The 23,341-nt window shown below is 43.9% G+C and overlaps 1 protein-coding gene across 3 annotated transcripts in view; it reads right to left on the reverse strand.

Annotated features, from left to right (window-relative positions):
- The window catches only part of STAT6 (signal transducer and activator of transcription 6), a 56,774-nt gene that overhangs the window by 27,186 nt on the left and 6,247 nt on the right, over positions 1–23,341 (reverse strand). The window contains exons 1-2 of one of the 3 annotated variants that reach the window (XM_083729192.1): positions 14,206–14,226; positions 210–340 (exon numbers count right to left, since the gene is read on the reverse strand). In XM_083729192.1, coding sequence (XP_083585318.1) covers positions 210–340; positions 14,206–14,211 — 137 coding nt within the window. In that variant the 5' untranslated portion in view covers positions 14,212–14,226. Of the gene's footprint in view, positions 1–209; positions 341–7,242; positions 7,265–14,205; positions 14,227–23,341 lie in introns of those variants that run through there. The other 2 variants (XM_083729194.1, XM_083729193.1) reach the window with 2 other exon arrangements.

The following is a 23,341-nucleotide window of genomic DNA, read 5'->3' on the forward strand; positions in this document are numbered from 1 at the left end:
ATATTTTTATGACACAGCAGTATACAAATATTTCTATAAATAAATAAAATAATAAACTGCAAAAAGGGAAAGCCCTACAAGGACACGTCTTCACTTTAATCTGTATATGAAGAACAGTTGTGCAGGATGAGATGAGGGAATGAATAGCAGTGCTGGGAGTTTGTCTAGAAACAAAGCTATTTTCGAACAATGCTCCTCTGTAGACTTACCAAGGCTGGTTTTCTAACCAGTCCCCCAGTAGGCATCGCAGGCTTCGAGGAAATTCTTCAAAGAGGCCACTGAATAGCTCTGGAGGCATGTCAGAGACAAGGCTCCACAGGGACATCTTGGAATTCGTCATCTGCAGTGGGAAAAGTAGAAGTTGGCTGTCACCAGACTCCAGAGAAGCTACGGCACATTGGCCAATCTGAGAATGTCTTATTTACTGCTGAAAAAGGGCCTCTTTCCCCAACATCTATGACAGTGTTTATATCCACAATAGGAACACGGGAGGCTGACTTATACCTGAGACGTCAGTCCATCTGGCTCAGCACTTTCTACTTTTAACTAGCAGCAGTTCTCTAAGGTCTCAGGAAGAGAAGGTTTCTTGCTTCCTAATTCTCTTTAACTGGAAATGGACAGATTGGACATCAGGCTTCCTGTCTGCAAAGCATCTGTTTTAGAAGTGAGCTGAGATCATCTTTTAATAAGATGCTTGTAAAATATTCCAAGATTGCCAGCTCACTGCAAAGCTTTCTGGAATGATGATGATGATGATGATGATGATGATGATGATGATAATAATACCACCAGTTCTGATGAATAAAAAAGGAAGGCAGTCTGGTAAATTTCTCTTGAAAGCAAGTTCCTCAGAATAGCAGCAAAGGTAACCTATCTGTTGACTGCTAAGAAGGACACAGGCTACAACCATTGCTGTTGACAGCACCCATCCTGTGGAATTCCTTCCCCACAAAGGCCTGCCTAAGTCCTTCACTGCATGCCCTTATGCAGCTGGTGAAAACCTTCTTGCATGAGTTTACTCAGCAGCAGAGGTACACCTGGGCTCCCTTGTGCCCTTAGTAAGGAGCTAGATGGTGCCACCCCCATCCCTTGCGCCCTTCTAGCCACTCCAAGTCAAAGTGGAGGGGTGTGGTTTTTGTGCACCCCCGGACCTGCACTGTTGGTGGGGGCCAACCTGGCCAACCCCTTGGTAAGCCCCTGCCCAGTGGGAACAGAAAACTGATGCTAGCATTCTGTCCTATTGTAACTAAGGGCTGGTCCACATTTCTGCTTGTCTCATGCCTGGAAAGCACGGGGCCAAGTTTTCCGCTTGCTTGCTTTCCAGCCACGGGATGATTGGTTTTGCTTTTGCCTTCCCCTTTCCTCCAGAAAAGCCACTCAAGTGCTAAATCGGAGCTGAAGGCAATCTGTTGAAAACCCAGTTGCTAAACTGCGGGTTTTCCCAGAGGAAAGCAAAGGGACCAACAGAGATGTGAATAATCCCTAAGCTGTTTTTAAATACAGTGGTACCTCGGGTTACATATGCTTCAGGTTACATACGCTTCAGGTTACACACTCTGCTAACCCAAAAATAGTGCTTCAGGTTAAGAACTTTGCTTCAGGATAAGAACAGAAATCGTGCTCCAGCGGCATGGCGGAAGCAGGAGGCCCCATTAGCTAAAGTGGTGCTTCAGGTTAAGAACAGTTTCAGGTTAAGAACGGACCTCCAGAACGAATTAAGTACTTAACCCGATGTACCACTGTATATGAGTCCCTTTAGTTTATTTCTGTCTCACGGTATCAATGCATTTATGTAAACTGTAATCTGAACTACTTTGGGAAAAGGACACTTATTATGAAAAGGTGACTGACCCTGTGTTTAAAAATGGATCAGTTTACAAATCCAGTGCAAAGTCTTTCCAAGGGATGTTTTATGGAGTCACTAACAATATCACCAAAGTCTGTAAATTTCCTAGTTGGAAAAACAATTCTGTCCACTTTATAACACTTGGCAGTAATAGAACTGGAATGTCATCCTTTTCCTCTCCTTAGAAGTTCTTCAACAGCTCAGACTGATAATAATAATAATAATAATAATAATAATAATAATGCTGCATACATGCATTAGTAGGTTTTCAACTATTTTTTATCCAGTTAACTTCACTCTAACCCTTTTCCCTTCTAAGAGCCATTTTATAACCTCCTTGAAGGCTGTACACAATGCTAGTCTAACGCAGAGGAGACCCACTGAATTGAATGAGCATGACTAACTTAGATCCATTCATTTTTGTGGGTTCAATTCTGAGTAAAACTTAGTTTGATATTTTTTTAAAAAAAATTCCATGAAGAGTTTTATCAATCTTTTAATTATCTTAAAAGATAATTAAAGATAATTATTACTTTCCCACATATAGTATAACACTATAACACCATACTGGGTTAATGTTAATGTTAAGTTATTATGTTTAATAATGCTTTATAATGCACAATAGTGCTATAGTGTGATGGTGTTATAGTACTGTGTGTGTGTATGTATGTATGTATGTATGTATGTATATTTGCCAGAAAAGCATTCTAGAAATAGTTAAAAGACAGGTTAAAGAAACCAAACAACAGTTATCAAATGGAAACCCCCCACCCCACCCCCAAAATGTCATACTGAATTTGTGTTGAGCTATGATGAGTTCACTTTCTAACAGGCCACTGCCCACGTCAAAACCTCACCTTTTAAAAAAGGCATGAGTAGTGCTAAAGGCATTTACACTTGCACAGATGATGCTATTCTTCCATTTGTCTGTGATCCAAAAAAGGAGGAGGAACCACAGGAAAAATTCAGGATGATATGGACAGGGGGGGCGGTTTGGATGCCCTGCAGAAAGCTAATGAACAAAGCACAGCAAATCCACACAACTGCACCAGGTTCACCACTGAGCCCAGTGCAAGGTGCCAATGTGTAAAACCCTAAATAACTTAGGATCCAGTTATCTGAAGCAGCACCCCCCCCCCCTAATATTATCCTGCACTGAGATCTGCTGCTCAGGCCCTTTGTGCTGTTGCCCAGCAGAGTCCGAATGACTGGGAATTCATTTTTAAAATGATGAAAAACTGCTGCTGTTTGTGGTCTCTGGGGTGAGTTAGTGATATCATGAAGTTTACAATCAGCTGGTTTTCTGCACCAGGGTGTGGACAAATCTGTCAATTTCAGATTTTTTAATTGTTCTAATCTTAAACGGAGTTCTCCGCATTTCCTCATCAGTTTGCATTTTTTACAAAAAGCTCATGAGAACTCATCAGCATTATATTGTTTATTTCTCTGATACACATACTTCTGTATACAATTTTCTCCAATATACACATTTTTGCAAGTAATTCTCCATATGCAATGCAGTTTTGTATAATATTTTCACTAACATATGCATTTTTATGCACCCATTAATAATAATAATAATAATAATAATAATAATAAATTTTATTTATACCCTGCCCTCCCCGGCCAGAGCCGGGCTCAGGGCAGATAACACCAGTAAAATTACAATAAACATAATAGGGGGAAAAAACCAATTTAAAATGCGGCCTCATTTTAAAAGTAGCCCATAGATAAAAACTGTAAGGGGAGGGAAACATAAGGGTCAGACTGAGTCCAAACCAAAGGCCAGGTGGAACAGCTCTGTCTTGCAGGCCCTGTGGAAAGCTGTCAAGTCCCGCAGGGTCCTAGTCTCTTGTGACAGAGCATTCCACCAAGTCGGGGCCAGTACTGAAAAGGCCCTGGCCCTAGTTGAGACCAATGCAACCACCTTGCGACTTGGGACCTCCAAAAAGTTGTCATTTGTGGACCTTAAGGTCCTCCGCGGGGCAGACCAGGAGAGGTGGTCCCGTAGGGATGTGGGTCCTAGGTATATGCACCCTAGCATATGCATTTTTGGACACATTCCTTGGCTGGAGAACTGCATCACAAATTCAGACAAGTGCAACATTATAAGGATAACTGAGTTTCACTATGCACAATGTTCCAGAAAGTGCAGATGAGGGAATTTTGTATTAAAATGTGAACTGAACTGAATCCCTAGCATCCCTATATGCACAGCTAGAAAAAGCTGGTTTCCCTGTAGCTGGATCTAAGAGAGAAGACTGCACATCTAAACAAAACATGGCAAGCTGGATTCCACAGTGGACATTCACCTCTCAAATTATGTACATCAGTAGGCAAAGTTCCACACCATCCCTCAGCTGAAGAGCATTCAAGCTCACACTGCAGCTCTTGGAAAGGAGCACAAATAACTCCTGGAAAGACACCTAACCAAACAATTCAGTACTCCTGGAAAGAAGTTTAGCACTCAAGCAGTTTTTTGTTTCTCTCTAGGGAGCAGGGAGCAGCTCTTCCCAGTGTAAACAAGAAGAAAAACTAGAGTAGAGCTGCCAGGTTGTAATCTGGAGATTTAACAGATCAGTACCAGCAAAATAGGATGCAGCATAGTCTCTCCTGCCCCACCATCCTCCTCTGAGCCTGTTGCACACCCTTGCCTAGGGGAGCAAATAATAAAATCAAAATACTGTAAAATAAAAGCTCTTGTTATTGTCCTGTAGCAGATCTCTTAGATCTCCAGCTTTATCCCACTGGAAACTCTTAGCGGGGGGTGGGGTGGGGGGAGGACTAACAAACTAGGAAGCAAGACTTTAGAGGATGAATAGTTAATGCAAATGGAGTGTTAAGTGTACACTCTGTACACGAGGTAAAGGGCTGAGGAAAACAGGTATCAGTACTCCACTCCCTCAGCCCCAATATAGTAAGACAGAAAAAGGAGAATCTAGAATTATTTTCTTCTGGGTTAGGATGTCAGGTGACTTGCACCATGCTACTCACTCATACATACAAGGTTATAAGCCTAGAATCCAGAGAGATCTGTCCTGTACATTTAAATCCCCCAAATGCATCGGGAAAGCAATGCAGCCAAGTCGGTTCCTCCTCCGGTCTTGTCATCTGCACCTCTCCCCCACCCACCTCCACCCTACTCCTCCCTCAGCTGCTGCAGTGAGCAAGTGTCACACAACAGGAAGGAGATGGGGCATGGGGGGGGGGGATGTGGACAAAGAAACCACAACATTTGCAGGCTACATGGCAACCCATCTACATAAACTTCTGTAACTCTCCAGTCTGAATAGCTTATTGCACTGCCTTGCCTCATCTCTTGCCTCCTTTGCTCTGAGCATAAGAGCAGCCCTGCTGGATCAGGCCAAAGGCCCATCTAATCCAGCACACTGTCTCACACAGCAAACCCTGTCCCACTCTGAAACCCCACCTAGTTCCCACCCTGGAGAAGCTCCTCCCTCCACCACCAATTGCTTCAATTGGCTCAGCAACTAGCCAAGCTGTTCCCAAAAATCATGGAAAGAGGGAAAGAGGGGCATACTGATCTTAGCGTCTGGTCTGAAGGCACAGGAGCTAGAAAAGGATCTAGGGTTCTTAATAGACCACAAGTTTAACACAAGTCAACAGTGTGGTGAAATGGCAAATAAAGCTGGGCTGCATCAACATAAGTAGAGTGTCCTGATCAAGGAAGTCATAGCACCACTCTATTCTGCCTTGGTCAGACCACACCTGGAGTACAGTGGCCAGTTGTGGGCATCACAGATGAAGAAGGATATTAATAAACTGGAAAGTGTGCAGAGGAGGGCAACCAAGATGATCCGGGGTCTGGCAACCAAGCCTTATGAGGAACAGTTGAAAGAGCTGGGTATGTTTAGCCTGGAAAAGAGGAGACTGAGAGGAGATATGATAGTCATCTTCAAATATCTCAAGGGCTGTCACATGGAAAATGGAGCACACTTGTTTTCTCCTGCTAGAACCCGAACCAATGGAAAGGAGATTGTGACTAAACATCTTGAAGAACTTTTTAATGGTAAGAGCTGTTCCACAGCTGTAGGACTCTCCTTCATTGGAGGTTTTTAAGCAAGAGTTGGATGGCCATCTGCCATGGATGCTTTAGTTAAAATTCCTTCCAACTCTACAATTCTATGAAGCTAGCACCTTGCTGAAACTTAATTCTGGGTCTGGTCACCCAGCGCCTGGGCCTGAGCATCACAAACATGCCACCTTGGGTCCCATGATGGAAAAGATGGGATACAAATATGTAAGAAAAGAAAACAAGACTTGTAAAGAAATATCAAGGATTGCAAATTCCATGTTACACTGCAACCCTGTGCCACAATGGGCTGCGGAACACAAGGAGTGGAAGAAGGAAATACTTAACCCAGAACTGGGGAACATTTGGTCCTCCAGTTGTTGCTGGACTATCAATGCCAGCAAGTATAGCCAACGGTCAGGGATGATGGGAGTTGATGTTCAGCAACAAGCGGGGGAAGGCTCTCCATCTCCGATTTCCCTTCCTACCCATTTCCCCCTAAAACTCCCTGCACAAGCTGCTTTAGGGTTCTGGACCCATTTGGGAGGAAAGTCTCAGAAGTGGAAGGGTTAAGCATTCCCTCCCCAAGGCTTTGGGCATGAGAGATACTTTTCCTGCACAGACTTATGTGGGTATGTGGCTGGATAGGGACACATACATCAACTGTGAAGTATGCAGTGGGATGGCTGGGTAGCAGAGCTCACTCCATTGGCTTCGATGTGGCAGACCAGCTCCACCAGACCTCCTCTACTGTCAATTGCCAACTGGGTGCAGGTGCACCTGCTTTTAAAGGGGCTGAGTTTGCATGATTAAAGAAAAAGGTCAAAGTGCAGGTAGGGCAAGGCGAAGCTCCACCCAAGTCAGGAAAAGAAAGCTGATGAAGTATGCCTTAGGGATGTGGGTGGTGGGACTGATGGTTTATGGCAGGGAAGTCAAAAGGTTTTCAGAGGACTCAAGAAAAATAACAAGCCCGGCATTGGGAGACGTGCTCATGCATTTCCTCCTAACTTCTAGTTTGGCTTAGAGATAATCCATTTGCTGATCAGTTAAATGTACACTGTGGAAAGTTGTCACTTGGCAAATGCTGTGCATCCGAATTGCATACACACACCTCCCTAGCCCAGATTAGGCTCTATACACTTCACCCACAAACAGCCCCTGACTTGAGAGTACATCATGATGTTATAGCTGTTCTATTTTAAAATTATCTTGCGGACGTGCCCTTTCTCATGTTTTCCAAAAACAAGCCTTCCCATGAGAGTTAAGCAGAGTTTTCTTCAAACAAGCAAAGGAGATTTAAGAATCTGTCGTGCTTCTTAGTTATTTTTAGCAAGCTTTTCTGATGTATTTAGACTCAACTTACTTAAAACCCACTTGCTAATGATTCTCCTCCTCCTCCGAGGTCTAGGCTTCAAGTGTGAATCTTGAGGTTACCATGGCACAAAACCACCACACACACAACAACGAAAAAAGTGTTAATGAATCAAGAAAGCAGCTCAGGATGAAGCGATTCTGCATATCAATAATATATTTATATTACGTCAATGGGGCAGAGTAGCCAAGCATTGGGCTTGAATGGTGGAGACCTGCCCTTCAGATCTTTGCACAGCTATGAAACTTATTTGGTTGCTCAGCTCCCACCCATAAGCCATGGGGATTGCACAAAGGAATCTCTTCGTGGTATTGTAGCCGTAGTCAGGGGTCGGCAAACTTTTTCAGCAGGGGGCCGATTCACTGTCCCTCAGACCTTGTGTGGGGCCAGACTATATTTTGAAAAAAATATGAACAAATTCCTATGCACACTGCACATCATCTAGTCCAGCCCCATGCGATGCAATTTGTGTTGTTTTTAATCCCTAGCCTTTTTACAAACCCCTAGGATGGGAACAGGGCGGAAACAGATAAAACTGCCTTGATAACTATGAGCTGGACCAGGTTGGGTTTTTTTGTAAGATTTTCTCACGGCTCACCCTACAAACCTTCCCCCCACCCCCCACAGTTGCTCAGCTAGTCATCTACAGGAGTTTGGTTTGTGTGAGAAGAACGAAAGTGAGAAAAGGCTGAACGCCAAAATTAAATAGGAATGGGGATGCCACGGCACACGGGTTGAAAACCACTGCACTAAGGGCTCAGCCACACTTACTGTTTGCTCTGTGCTTTCTAGGCACGGCTCTGAGATTTCCTGGCCCACGTCCAAGCACTCCCCCCGCTTCCCCCAAGAAAACCCACTCGGGAACGTTGAATCGGAGCAAACAGCAATTCAGGTTTTCTGCAGTAAACAGTGGGTTTTCACAGGGAAAGTGCTGGGGTAAATAATAATAATAATAATAATAATAATAATAATAATAATAATGGGGGGACCTGGAGAGCCTGGACCTGTGTCTAGAAATGTGGAGCAAAGGTATAGGTGGATGAACCCTAACACAGTTACCACTCAGATAAAATTTGCATTTGATCCTGTTATTTAAAAACACGTCTTTCAAAAAAGTAGAGGGAAGAAAAATTTACATGAAAGGGGTCAAAAGCATGGATCTGTAAGAGATCCTGTAGAGCAATTATGTTATTTTAAGCACTTACTAAAGGTAAAAGGGGAAGAAGCACAAACACCTGAAAGGAGCAGAAATCTCACACTAGACAGGTTTGCCACAGCAAAAGGCAAGATGACTTGATGATTTAAAGGAACAATTTCTGACCAGCGCAAGTGTGTGGCTGAGGTCTTTAACCTGAAGATTCAGAAGTTCTTGTTTCTCCAACTAAGCTCCTCCAGGCAACCTATTTATTCAGCATTCTAATTTGCTTACACATTCGTTAGATTATGGATGGTCCTTACTGAGCATCCAATCTAATTTGCTTATGGGGTGTGTTATGTATTGAAGTTCTCACCCGGCCACCAGGAGTATTGTGTATGTAGTTTTCACTCAGGTCCACGTCAGTTATTTTAGGCGGGAAACCCTGGGTTGTTCTTGCTACAATGTTGACAGCCAGCTGCCTATAAAAGCAGGCCGGCTGAGCTGTTTGCTGTTCAGTTTCTATTCCAGCTTACAAAATAAAGAGCTGTTTGGAGAAATCGCTGTGTCGTCTGTCATGTCTACCCACAATTCAACACTGGCGACGAGGATGGGATCGATGGACATCAGAGCACAGCCAGACGCGGCCACCCTCTGAGATGAGCTGAATCACGGAGCTGAAACACTGAGCGAAATCACGGAGCAGAACCAATACAGAGCTGACCGTTCTGGCTAGAGCACAGTGTACCATCCATCGCCTCCACGTCGGCATCGGAACCATGGCTTCACTCGTGCCTCTACCGCCGTTTGCCCCAGCCTCTGAATCCTGGGACTCCTACCTCGCTCGGTTTGACTGCTACCTCCAAGCAAATGAGCTGACAAGAGGGTCTGTAGAGCAGAAGCGGGGCCTCTCCTCAGCCTTTGTGGCCCCGAAGTGTTCGCGACGGCCCGAGCATTGGTTGCGCCTCTAGCAGTCCAGGCAGCACCTTGGGACACGATTCAAGAGAAGCTCCGCAACCACTAAGCCCCAAAGCCGTCCGAGATTGCTGCCCGCCATGCGTTCTACCACTGGAACCAGGCAGAGGGGGAGTCAATCAACAACTACACCACCACCCTCCGACAGGCTGCAATGCACTGCGAGTTCCGAGACTTAGATGATGCCCTGATGGATCAAATCATCTGCGGGGTCCGGGACATCCGTCTGCAACGGCATCTTCTCGCCAAGCCAGACCTCACGCTGCAGAAAGCCACTCAGGAGGCCGTGGCCTCAGAAGCTGTTGAACTCTCCGCCCAGGAAATCCACAAGGCCAGTAGAACGTATTTAAAGGACTATGTTGTTGGACATGTAACAATGTTGGTCTAATGGAAGTAATGTGAAATGTAACCGATATGCTTTGTGCCTAATTGAACCATTACGCGTAGTGCTGTATATAAGGAAACCATTACGATTGTAACTAACGCCTTATCTCGGTGGGGAGGGGTGTTATGTATTGAAGTTCTCACCCGGCCACCAGGAGTATTGTGTATGTAGTTTTCACTCAGGTCCACGTCAGTTATTTTAGGCGGGAAACCCTGGGTTGTTGTTGCTACAATGTTGACAGCCGGCTGCCTATAAAAGCAGGCCGGCTGAGTTGTTTGCTGTTCAGTTTCTATTCCAGCTTACAAAATAAAGAGCTGTTTGGAGAAATCACTGTGTCGTCTGTCATGTCTACCCACAATTCAACAGGGTGGTTAAACAACCATTAGGATTTGTCTTGTATTCATCCCAATTTTCTTGCAGGACGCTTACATGTCTTCCCATTAATCATTTGTTCATTCCGCACTTTTCAATCATTTCCCAGTCACTTTCCAAACCATGCAAAGTCTTTTTTTTTAGTGGATCTGTTGTGCTAGGGCAACAGAGCGCTTTAATCCACTTTAACTGGGCAAACATAAAGTTCTGCTATGCACTTTAATGCCCCTTGCAATATATTGGCCAGAAGTACCCTCAGACAGGGACGGAAGTAGGCTTTATTTCACCTGGGTCAATGACCCAGTTTGGCACCCCCCCCCCCACATATTTGCATACACAAACAAACACACACATGCTGGGAGGCTTCACCCAGGGCAATAAACCTGGCTAGCCCCGTTCTCTGTAGCTAGGCTCTGCTCTCAGAAGCACACATGATTTTAGTTTACGCATATGTCTGAGAATCAGTGTCAGCATCCCAGCTGCGGGAATGGGTAACACATGCTACTCATCAGATCCTGGCAATTTCCTGACAGCACTAAAATCTCTCTTCACTGCCAAAAAAGCCTCCAATGAGCTAGGCCTCAGCCCACTCTTTCCCTACAAAACCAAGAACTGTGACAAAAAAACTGATCACACCACAAAGAATAGAAAGTCTTTTCTGCACTTTTCCCTCTATATGTGTGTCAGTTTTCTCTGGTGTGTGAACCCAACACTGCCCTGGAGTTTATCTGCCAATTGCATTAGTTTGGCTGGTTGAAAGTCAGCTTCACTGCTTTGACAACTAATTCTAGAACTATTTTGCTATCATATATGTCAGGGCCAAAAGACATGAGGACCTCCAGATGGTCATGGACTGCAACTCCCATCATCCCTGACTATTGACTTTGCTGGCTGGTCTGATCGGAGCTGGAGACCAACAACATCTGGATGGCCTCAAATTCTTCACTCGGTGTAGCCAACATTAGTCTGAGCAGACCAGCTGAAATTAATGGGAGTGACTAAGTTAGGCTTGTTAATTTCAGTGAGTCTTCTCTAAGTAAAACCACTGAAGTGTTCTATTATTCTATTGCTGCAGTTTAGATGCCCAGTTTCCTCCAGTCTGGCTCCTTGTTGACTTCCTAAACCTGGTACCTGCTTCTCTGAAGATTCAGGAACAAGAAATCAGAAGCAGGGTAGAGGAGTTTGGATTTGATATCCCACTTTATCACTAGCTGAAGGAGTCTCCAAGCGGCTAACATTCCCCTTTCCCTTCCTCCCCCACAACAAACACTCTATGAGGTGAGTGAGGCTGAGAGACTTCAGAGAAGTGTGACTGGCCCAAGAGCAGCTGCATGTGGAGGAGCGGGGAATCGAACCCGGTTCACCAGATTATGAGTCCAATGCTCTTCACCACACTGGTTCACCAGGGGCCCCTGGAGCCAGCTGCTGTACCACACTAAGAAGAAATGCAGGGCTCCCCTATCCAGAAATGACCAAGGAGAGTACTGCATCTGAATAATTTGGTCCAGATTTTTCAGTATATATTAGCATTGTATTCTAGGGAATGTTTTAACACTCTTGTGTCTCAGACTTCTTATTTCATCCTCAGCATTCTGACCTCTTCACCTGAAGCACGGCTGGTCCCTTTGCTGTCTTCCTTCAATTCTGAGTAACACGAGGCAGCTGGGTCTAGCTGTCCTCCAGCTACTAGAAATAATGAGTGACTATTAAAAAAATATGTCAGCCTCCCGATGAAGCATCTGAAACAATCAGGATGTACTTCAATGTGTGATTCTGCCTGTAGCGGTTTCAAGCTTTTACAGTAAGTCAAGCCATTGCATTTACTCATTAATTATTACAAGGGAGAGGGTCAGAAACCATCTAATTTAGATAGTTGGGGCAAGACTGCAGTTAAGAGGTACTTAATAAAGAGCCATTTATAGCACACTATTGCAACAGCTATTATCACATGTGCCACAAAATTCACTAGCAAAAAGGCTGGAAATCTTTTTTTAATGAAATGAAATAAAATAAAGGTTTATTGACATAAACAAGGAAATCTTGAGACAGGTAGACATAGCTCTCATTTACGCCCAGATTTATAATGGGGCAAACGGGGTGACTGCACCAGGGGCCCCTGCCTGTAGGGGGCAGAGGTTCTGAACTGTCACTAAAAAGAAGCAGAAATAAGACTCAAAGCCTACAAGAAAGTTATAAAGGAAAATATGAAGGCACCCTTATTTTTTCCATACACACAAATATTCATGTATCCAATTTTAAGCAAGCAAACAAAGAAACAACTAGCAGCCCCTCACCACCACCTAAAAGCCCCTTCCCACCGTCCCAAGAAGACCAACAGATTGCAAATACTCTAAATCACATTCCCAGGTGCAGGCAGGCCCACAAAAAGAGAAGTAAGTAATTTAAAACAAAGTACAAATGAAAGGTCCTTTCCTTGTCCTTTCCACAGATTTAGAAGTTCAGCATTGGAATCTCTGGAATACAGTCATTTCTGGAAACAAAAATGCAGACACCCTTCTAAGTAATTTCAAAGAGATAAGGTGGCCTGGCTGTTTCTACGTTTCACTATGTATAGACAGTGTACTGGAAGAAGCAAAGATTGCCAGTGTCGAAGCAATGATTCTTCAACATCAACTTGGACTGGTCATGTGGTGCAGATGCCTGATTATCGTCTTCCAAAGCAACTCCTCTATTCTGAACTTAAAAACGGAAAGCACAATGCTTGTGGTCAACAAAAGAGGTTTAAAGACTGTCTCAAGGCAAATCTAAAAAAAAATTAGTATAAACACTGACAACTTGGAAACACTGGCCGAATGGAGAATTTTGACACAAGTTGAACTAACTAGTATTTATTAAGAAAATCACATGAACAAAAGACCTATTAGAAAAGAATCAACACTACACCTAATACTGTTTTGTGTTGGGCATGGCTGGGGCGCAGGGACCAAGCAGTTGGTAGCTGCTTTAGGGAATCCAGGGCATGGATTTTAACTCTCTGAAATTCATTTCATGTGTCCAACACCTCTCAGTCTCACAAACTCTGTCTTTATTGCTTCTTCCAGCAACCAACCCCTCCAACAACAGACTGTATTAAAAATAAATAAAAGCCCAAATTCAAGCCATACATGTTATCTTCAAAGAGGGGGGAAACCAAGATATGACAAATGCTCACTTGCAGGCTTCCTGTTAATTAGCATAAGTGCAGAATATGTATTTCCCCTCCAGTGAACCCAAACAGTGTTTCAGACCTCTCTCTCACATATCCAAGGTACAGAATTTAAGAACAGCCATTTATTAGGTTTTTTTTTCCTTTGTAGGAAAATGCATGATGCCTCGGCAAACATATAGGTTGAGTAGAGGGGCAGCAAGCTTCCAAGCAGGGTGGCAGTACTCGTCTCAAAGCAACATTGATCAAGCTCCCCCAAACCCTTTCTTTTTTAAAATAAAATTATAACAAATTTAACAGAAAAAAAGAAAAGGGAAAAACCCACACCAGCTCACATTGAGAATACATATAGGTTAAGCAGATGGGGAACAAGCTTCCCAGTTCCAAACAACATCAGTCAAGCTCCCCAAAGCCTTTCCTTTCTTTCAAAAGAGTATTTTATAACAAATTAACAAAGGAAGGAACACAGAGAAAACAAAACAATAGTGAAAAGAAAACACACCCACCAGCTCACACTGAGAGAATATAGTAACCATCAATATAGCTATCGTAATTTGAACGTATAAGATATCCAAATGTCCAAATACACATAGAATGCTTCTATCCACCTTAAACCTCTTAACAATCTTTTCCAGCAAGCACAAAACACACAGATTGTTCCCCTTTTTTGCCCACACTGAAACCACAAAAGCTGCTTCTTTTTCAGCCCGCACTCAAGCACAAAGACATGAATTCTAGCATCTTGACCATAAAAATACATTAATAAAAAATCTACTGTATACCAGGAAAACAATCACAATGTCATTTGTGATCCTTCTGTAACAGATCTTGCTACTGCACTGAAAAGTGCCAATTTAAACTGTCATGTCCTTTAAGAATCTGAACACTATCAAATGCCAGATGTCATTAAAAAAATCATACTTGCATCTCTTTATCTTCCTGCCTCTCCCCCTGCCGCCAATGTTACCAACTCCCTTTGGGAGGTAGATTGTACTGTATTATAAAGTACTTGCACATAATTTGCTGCCCATCTGATAATACCAGTAACAACAACAAAAAGACTTTAAAACTTTGCAAACACTGAACCAGAGCAGCTGGGGAAAAACATCTCCTTTGCAAAGCAACTAGCAGCCAAAACCTAAACACAATAAATTATGGAAGTAAAATATATTCTACTGAAGCCAACAAGATTTCCAGCCAAGAGCTGTGGAAGTGCCAAGTAAAGTTTGACTGGCTGTGATTTCAATTTCTGTTCATTTTAGTTGAACCCTAAAAACAAAAGAATGCATTTTTTTGCAGACGGTTGTAGCAAATGTTTGTTAACATAAGAATGTAATTCCGAAGGCAATTGGAGAGGAAGAGAAACGGGATTGCAGAACGACCTCTCCCTCTGCTCTGCGGAAAGACAGGCAACTTCTGGATCCTCCTTGAAATCTTTGCATCTCAATTGATTATTTCAAGAACTCTGTAGTTTCGTACCTGAGCTTTCTTTTTTCCTCTGCCCTCCCAATCCCTTTCCCTTTTGTGTTGAATCTTTTAGATTGTAAATCTGAGGGATGGGACTGCTTTATCACTGACGTTCAACCATTTTTGGTTGAAGAGTAGGATTGGAATGCTTTAAATAAATACATAAATAAAAATTAATGCAAATATGAAGAACCTGATTTTCATCAGCTTTCCTTTCAGGATAGGTCACCCAGAGCCCTTTCAGTGGATTAGCTTTGGGAGACAGACTACCATTAACACCCTCCCTTTACTTTCCTTGCCAAGCAGGAAAGAGAGTTTTAACTTGCCTTGGTTGCTTGCACAACAGATCCTGTAACATGATTCCATCTCTGACTTGAACCACTGGCATTTGCCTTTTTCTTACTTACTTCCTGCCCGCCCCCCTACCAAAGTGCTAATAATAAAATAAAATAAATCAACCAGGAAATGCTCATTTTTTTCTGCAATGCATTGATATTGCTGGCATGGTAATACCTGCTTAAATTTTGCCCTGGTCATAGGGACACAGACTGTGGAATTGTTATGGGAAATATTACATGGTGTAGGACCACAGAAACAGACCCACTTTCAAATTAAAATATTGTTATGAGTTTGTGGGTACCAGACACTCATAATTCTGGGATTTAGTAAGTGTTGGAGTTTAATCGATGTTTGGGAGTATTAAGATGTTGAATTTAGCAGTGTCAAGACACAAGCCAAACCAGTTTTTCTGTGCTAAGGAAATCACTAGAGACAGACCATCAGCAGAGAACAGGGAGGTGGGACATCAGCAAAGCAAAGATTCTGCGCCAGCCAGCAAATGGGGAGAGCCCCTCCCTGAGCTCTGAGATTGTTAATCAGAAGACAATGCCAGAGGTTTTTTTAGGAGGACATTTTTTGGATTTGAGTTGGCTGTGGTGTGATTGAGGGGAGAAGGTGTCAGTCTGTGAAACACCACAAGCTGGAGAGCAGGTGGGGAGGAGGTCAGAGCACAATGTGGGCTGACAATGCAAATCCAAGGCAGCAGCAACAGGAGAAACAGAACCCTTAGGGAGTGTAATGCTTTGAACTCTTCCATCGTAGGCTCAGGTTTTATATATGTGTAAATAAAGCATACGTCCTAAAGACACCACAGTCTCCGCTGGGACTCATTTCCGGAGGAAACACCCCTTGGAGACTGGGGTGGCATGTAACAATATGAACCACACTGAATTTCTGCTCTATCCCTAAAGGCGAAAGAGAAAGGATTCAAAACAGAGAGGTTCAAAAGGAACGGGGCCCGGGGGCCTAGAACTGTAGAGTCCTAAACTTTACTTAAAACGTGCTTGCATATCTTGTCACATGGGAACATCTGTAAAGTCATCATCTTTCTGTGCTGCAAAAGGGTTTATAACAGAGCTTTCCAAACTGTGTGTTGCAACACATTAGTGTGTCAGCTGCAGTGTGTAGGTGTGTCACACAATACAGTTGAATGGCCATGTGTCATGTATGATCTAGTTGAGATTCCTACATGGTTGGAGGTTGGAAAATATACCCATCGGCATCCCTTGAAACTCTACAATTCTATGATTTTATGGTTCTAAACTGGGTTGTTGAATTCAGGAACGTAGCCGTGTTGGTCTGATGCAGTCGAAATAAAAATAATAGACCAACTAAGTTTGTTCTGGCATCTGCATGCACATGAAAGCTTATATCAGAACAAACTTAGTTGGTCTATAAGGTGTTACCTGACAATTTTTTTTTCTTTTTTATTATTTTTATTTGGGTTGTTGAATATGAGATTCCTATATCAACACAAGGTTTTTCTTCACACTGGGACTTCACATTTTTTTAAGTTTTCACTCAGCAATAGATATGTTGAACTTCAGATGCAAAAAGGACACACACCCTCCCACTTTTCATGCTTCTAATGTAAAGTCCAGTACAGTAAATGCGCACCTGCCTCATGCATCTGTCATGAGCCCTGCAGTGCTGTCAGGATCAGGTTCTGATGGAGGAGGAGGAGGAGGAGGAAGCCTATGGTGCAGAATTGTGGGCACCTGGATTGGAGGAGGGAGAATCGCCCCTTTCCACTCAGACTTCAGTTACTTTGGAAGTTGGAGGTGCCAGCTCTGCTGCATGTGGCGGTGCAGAAAAGCCTCAGTGGAGGCTGAGTTGGCCTTTGATCAGCCAAGGAGGAAGCTGCAACTGAACAGGATGAGCAGGAGGGTGGAGCTATGATGCCTAGAACCAGGTGTTGTTTTTGTGGATGGGAGTAGACCCATCCGCCCCAAAGGAAGGCATGCTTGCAATCCCAACATTCTCATAAGGTGAGGGAGTCTTGCAAGCCCAAAACCTTGTAGGTTAAAGCTTAGCAGGAAGAGTGGGGAAGCTTGTTGGGACACTTTTGTTGCTTCTGTCCAGTTCTGAACTTCTTGCCCTAATCCTGATCTGCAACTGCAGAGTGCTGCATCTATCTCTTTCACACTTCCAAGAGCCTCTGTCTGAAAGCGTTGGGAGGGAGCCAGGAAAGCATCTCCCTGACAAAGGAAGTGCACAAATTACCAACTAGGATGTCACTCACACTTCCTCTGTCTAGCACTTCCTCTGACACAACACCCAAAAACAGCTCTATTTCTCTCTCTCAGAACTGCAAGTTTCACTCTCTTCTGCACACCAGTGCTCTCCAGGGTTTCAGTGCTACCTGCAGATGCTGGAGATTGAAGCTGATACTTTTTGCATTCAAACAGTGATGCAGGCCAGAAATGCATGCAGCTATTCAATGCCAGACAGCCACAAAAACACCTGCTGTCCTAGAACTTCTCCGAAGCTGCCGCTCTGTATAAATAGTGCAGATCGTCTGAAGCATCCTTGTGATTCTATCAGCTGATCCCCAGCATTGTTCAGCTTTTACATTAACTCACTGGTGACTCACATGGCCAATGATGCATTCCACCCCCCCCCCCAAATTAGCAGGGCGATCTCTGAATGTTCTTCTGTATGCGGATGACGCCGCACTTCTTGCCAGATCCCCTATTGGACTGAGGAGAATGTTGCAAGCTCTACATGAATACTGTGATCAGCATGAGCTCCAACCCAACTATGCTAAGACCAAGATCATGGTCTTCTCTGCCCGACCGAGACTCCATCGATGGTCGATGAACGGGATCCCCCTAGAGCAGGTTAACTGCTTTAAATATTTGGGACAAGTAATACGGTCAAATAGGTCTTTTCTGGCCCATAGAGACTATATAACAACTAATGCATCTAAAGCAGCCATCCAGATTAGATCTCTATATGCTAAGAATCAGGCTCAATCAGTGAAGATAGCTTTGAGACTCTTTCAAATGAGAGTCCTCCCCCTTCTTTTGGTGGGCATCTCTTTAGGCTCCCGTAGGGATTTTTTGAAACTGGATTCTATTCAAACGCGATTCCTTAGAGCCATCCTTAGGATTCCCCCCTCGGTAGCGGGTGTGGTTATGAGACTAGAGGTCGGCTGGCAAGCTCTACGGTATGTGGCCTTGAAGACGAAGCTCTGGCTATGGCTCAAGCTTTGTTTTAAACCAGTGGGTATTGCCTCCTTGATATTGAGGGACGATTTCCAATCATCGTGGGAAAGGGAGGTCATTAAAGAGGTTCAATCCTGCGGATTGTCTCACCTTTACTTTGAGTCTATGACGTACAATCAAGCTAGAGATGTGATCTCCCGGAGACTGAGTGACATTGCCAGACAAGAGGACATAGCCCAGGTAAAACCAGGGATCTTCCTAGGGGACCAGATTTATCGGACCATACCAGCCCCCTACCTTGCAGAAATCCACTATGTGGAATACCGCAGACTTCTTACAGAGGCTAGATTAAATGTCCTTGACTCTGCGATATTGTGGGGAAGGTACAGGGGAGTACCATATGCCCAGAGAACCTGTCATTGTGCCATGGGTGTGGCTGAGTCCACCAAACACATTCTCTTGACTTGCCCTTCTTATGCAGAGCTTAGACAAAATTTTATAGACCCACTCCTATGTCAATTTAGCTTCCTACCCGAAGAAAACCTGGTTTTACACTTGCTGAATAATGTCACTAGAGCTATACCTTCCTTGGTGGCCAAATTTCTTTTTTTAGCTTTTAAGCGTCGCAAGACTATAATTGACTGTATTGATATGGGGCTATCTGTTTAGCCCATTTTAGCGTTGGCTAAGCTCTAAAATCTTCCTGGATGTTTTAACTGTGTATTGACAAATGTATTTTTTTCTGACTGACGGTCGAATAAAAGGTTGATGATGATGATGATTCTATCAGCTGATAAGCTCTTAGAACAAGGCAAGTGTAAGAATAGTCCTGCTGGATCAGGCCAGTGGCCCATCTAGTCCAGCATCCTGTCCTACCAGATGCCTATGGAAGCCCCCAAGCAAAACCTGAGCACAACAGAACTCTCCCCATTTGGGATTCCCAGCAAACTGGTATTGTCAAAGGCAGACTGCTTCCCAGTACCTACCAACAGCCTTATCCTCCACAAAGGGAGGGAGAAAAGCACATTGTCCAGTTAACATTGTACGTTAACTAACTGAGCAAATGGGGAAGACAGCAGCTGAAAGTTATAATCTTATTCAAGAAAGGACATTTTGGTAAACAATGACAGCAAGCTTCTTTGCACCCTCCAGACTCAGGACTGTTTTATCCAAGGTCATCCAGAGAATGGAGCACACTTCCCCAAACCAGGATGAATCACATATATTGTATTAGAGCAAGGTTAAGGTGTACATCTCCAGCCTTTCTTTATACTGTTCTGAGTGGATTGCATACAAGACGTTTCTCATCCAAGCAGTTTACAAGGCTAGGTCTGTTTAGCTTCAAAACCATAATCGGGGCTGCCTGCAAAGGAGGTGGTATGCAGACCAAGCTATTTAAAAAGAAGGGCTAGCTCTCAATATTTATTAACGTGGCAAAATGATTGGGACACGCAAGTGAAAGGTTGCAGCGTTTCTTCACTTCCCAATAGAAGTGTCCAGGATACTTTAAGCCATGGTGGGGAGAATGTGGCCCTCCATGTGTCATTGGACTTCCATCAGCCCCAGCCAACGTGATTGGTGGCCAGATATGATGATGGAAGCTGCACTCCAGCAACCCCTGCTATAAACTGTAAAGAGCAATACCCTCCACCTCCTTTTCGGGATTTCCTATCTGACATCAGCTCTCCATAGTTACTCAGAATGCTCAATCCTCAGTGAGTCGCTTTTTTGGGTGGGTTGCCTCCTTAGGTTTTTGTAAAGGCTTTTTTTCTGGAGGGTACATCTATAAACCTTGGGATTCCCCTAAGAAACAGCTACCTCCCTCTTGTTTCTCAGTGGCCACATCTTGGCTCCATTCAGGTTGGCACTCACCCTCTGAGTCTGCTATTATAGGGAGTGATGTATCTTCTGTGTAGGGGAAAACAGGTGATACTGCTCCTATTCAATGTGCAAACTGAGTACCCCACAAGACAGAAATAATATTGCTTTATTCACGAAAATGAATGGTACGAACACACACAAATATTGACCAGCTTTGCTAAGCACACACAGCTACATTAATGATTTATGGCACAAAACTGATAGCTGGGGAAGGACTGGAGAGCAACCAATCTGTTCCAGTTTATTAATGATTCTCTACGACATAAAAGAGGCAAATTTAGCTCAACTGCAAGTAACCACACACCTGAATATTTACCCACCTGTTTAACTTGCGGAAAACATTGTCAGCCTCAGAAGGCTTTCTAACCGAAGTTTACACATGCAGCAGAATCAGGTGGTAAGAATCCTGAAGGGGTAAAGTGAACTGGACCAAAGCCATAGCTGGGGGGGGGGCGCTAGCTGGGTTTTTTGACCTGGGTGAAGCCTGCAGAGGGGTACCATTGAGGCTCCTGGCCTGTGTGTGTACAAAATGCATGTGGGGGTGCCAAATTGGGTCTTTGATGTGGGTGAAATACCGTATTTACTCAAATGTAATGTGTACTTTTTTGGTCAAATATGTCATGAAAATTAGGGTGCCCATTATATTCACTGGCACATTAGATTTGTGTAAATACAGTAAAGCCTAGTTTTGCCCCTGGACTGGACTATTTCAAACTACAGGAAGGGGCACCCATTTTGGATGATCCTTCACATAAAAGCAACCCACTGTAAGATTGCACGACAGGGACAAAAACAGGAGCCTTGTTCACTATTGAGGGGAACACTAAAAAATCTCATCCCACAGATGCAGTCCATTCTAGCACCACATAACCTGAGAATATTACAATATTGGGGCAGCATATAATTTTTAAAATTATAGAATGAGAACAACATTAGCAATAGCAACAACTCTACTACCTCATCTGACTAGGCCTAATTCTGGATGGCAGGTTATAGTACTAAAGTAACTGAAGAAGTAAAACAGGAAAGAAAGCAGACTCACCTCCCTGTTACCATGCCTGAGAAGCGTCTGCCATGACCTGCAAGGCATGTCAACGTGGTCTGCTCCAGATATTCAGGACTGCAACTCCCATCATCCTCAGCCAGCATGGACAACGGTCAGAAAATATGGGAGCTGTAGTTCAAAATATCTGGAGGGAACTATGTTGGTGAAATGTTTTGCATCTGCAATGTTTCTGATGAAAATATAGTTATGAAGCAAACCAACCCTTCCTTTTCCCAATACCTGCCATAGCAAAGCGAAACGCTAATTGATCAAAAAGTGATGAGACAAAGCCAAACTCCATTGGCTGCTTAATTTCTGAGACTTCCAGAGCTATCTATCAAATGGGTTTAAAACAAACAAACATTTGATGGTAAAACTTCAATGGTGCCATAAAATCCCCAGGCAGCTGATTTTGGAATCTATTAATGAGATTCTTAGAGGGGGAGAGAATTTTTTGGAGATTTTCTGCCACGGGTTCAAAAAGGACATGGTCCCCCTTGGTACTATGGCCATGCATCTCAACTTGGGGAATGGGAGAATGAGGAGAGGCAACATTTGCTGTTTCACCTTGTTAGGAGACCCCTTACTCCTCAGAGTTACAATTCTTAGTTTAACAGTCAGTCCCTCTTCCCCGGGGAACTCTGGGAATTGTAGCTGTGAGGGGAACAGGGGTCTCCTCACAATTCTCAGCACCCTTAACAAACTACACTTCCCAGAATTCTTTGGGGAAAGCCATGACTGTATAAGGTTGTGTGATACTGCTTTAAATATATAGTCCAGATGGGACCTCAGGCAGCAAAATTGTGTAGGCCAGCTGTGCCTATCTGGGTACACTAATAGAATTTTTCAGTATTCACACAAAGGTCATGCAGTACAAGGTGGCTCACATCTAAAGTCCTGGAATTTACAATCCGATGCATGTTACATAATATGTGGTAGGGGTAAGATTTAAAATCTCTGCAATCACACCCACGGAAAGCTGTTACAACTTCCTGCCAAAGTTTCCTTCTTGGGGAGGAAGAAAGTTTATACCACCTGCAACCTTTCATCCTATTGGCAATATAAGGTGTGCAGTAGCAAGTGTGTGACTCTTACCTTTGTACAGGAGGGTACAGCCCAGCCATACAAAAGGCAACGTTTTCCGCCCGCATCTCTCTGTCCCCCATCCAGTTAAGCAAGAAGGGTTACCAGAGCTCAAGAAAATGTTCCAGCCAGGCAAAAGCTCTCAAGAAAGGAACAGAGCAGGACCAGTCTGGGCTGAGGCCTGGAAAAGGGAGTGTGACCTAGAGAAAGTTCAAAGGGTGAGGCAGAGAGGTCTAGAGGGCAACTCCCAGGTCCTGAGATTTTCCACCTCTGCTCTAAATGCACAATGATGCTTTGCTTCACTACAGAAGTCTTTTAATTTGGCATCAAGGAAACAGGCAAGACATATCGCAAGGAAACCTGACAGCACTGCCTATTGAGGAGCATATTTCACTGAGTACGTCACAGCGAGTTCATCCTGACTCAAACATCCTTCTTTCAATTTATTTGAAGTGCAAGATGGCTGTGTCCCTGCTTCTGTTTTTCTTCAGAATTCATTCAGTGGTTTGAGAAAGGGATCCCTGCTCAGGATCTGTAAATTCATCCCGCTTCAGGTAAACAGATTTTGCAGGTTTTGTTATTGTTTAAAAAGGCCAAAGAAGCCTGTATGCTCAAAACATGGGATCTATGAAATATCTGTTCAGTGAACACACAAAGCTAGAGAAGGACAGTGCTGGATAGCCAAACCCTCAGCATCAATGTGAAGATAAAGGCAAAAGACCCCTGGACGGTTAAATCCAGTCAAAGGCGACTCTGGGGTTGCCGCGCTCATCTCGCTTTCTGGCCAAGAAAGCCGGCGTTTGTCATGTGGCTAGCAGGACTAAACCGCTTCTGGCACATGGAACACCATGACAGAAAGCAGAGCGCATGGAAACACCGTTTACCTTCCCGCCACAGCAGTACCTATTTATCTACTCGCACTGGTGTGCTTTTGAACTGTTAGGTTGGCAGAAACTGGGACTGAGCAAAGGGAGCTCACCTGGCTACACCCCCTTGGCACTGTATAGTGGCATTTACGTCAAAGGAGGCCAAACCATGTACAAATACACACACTAGACTCCTTCTACACAAGCAG

This window comes from Podarcis gaigeae, assembly GCF_964106915.1.
Source record: "Podarcis gaigeae genome assembly, chromosome: 2".
NCBI lineage: Eukaryota > Metazoa > Chordata > Lepidosauria > Squamata > Lacertidae > Podarcis > Podarcis gaigeae.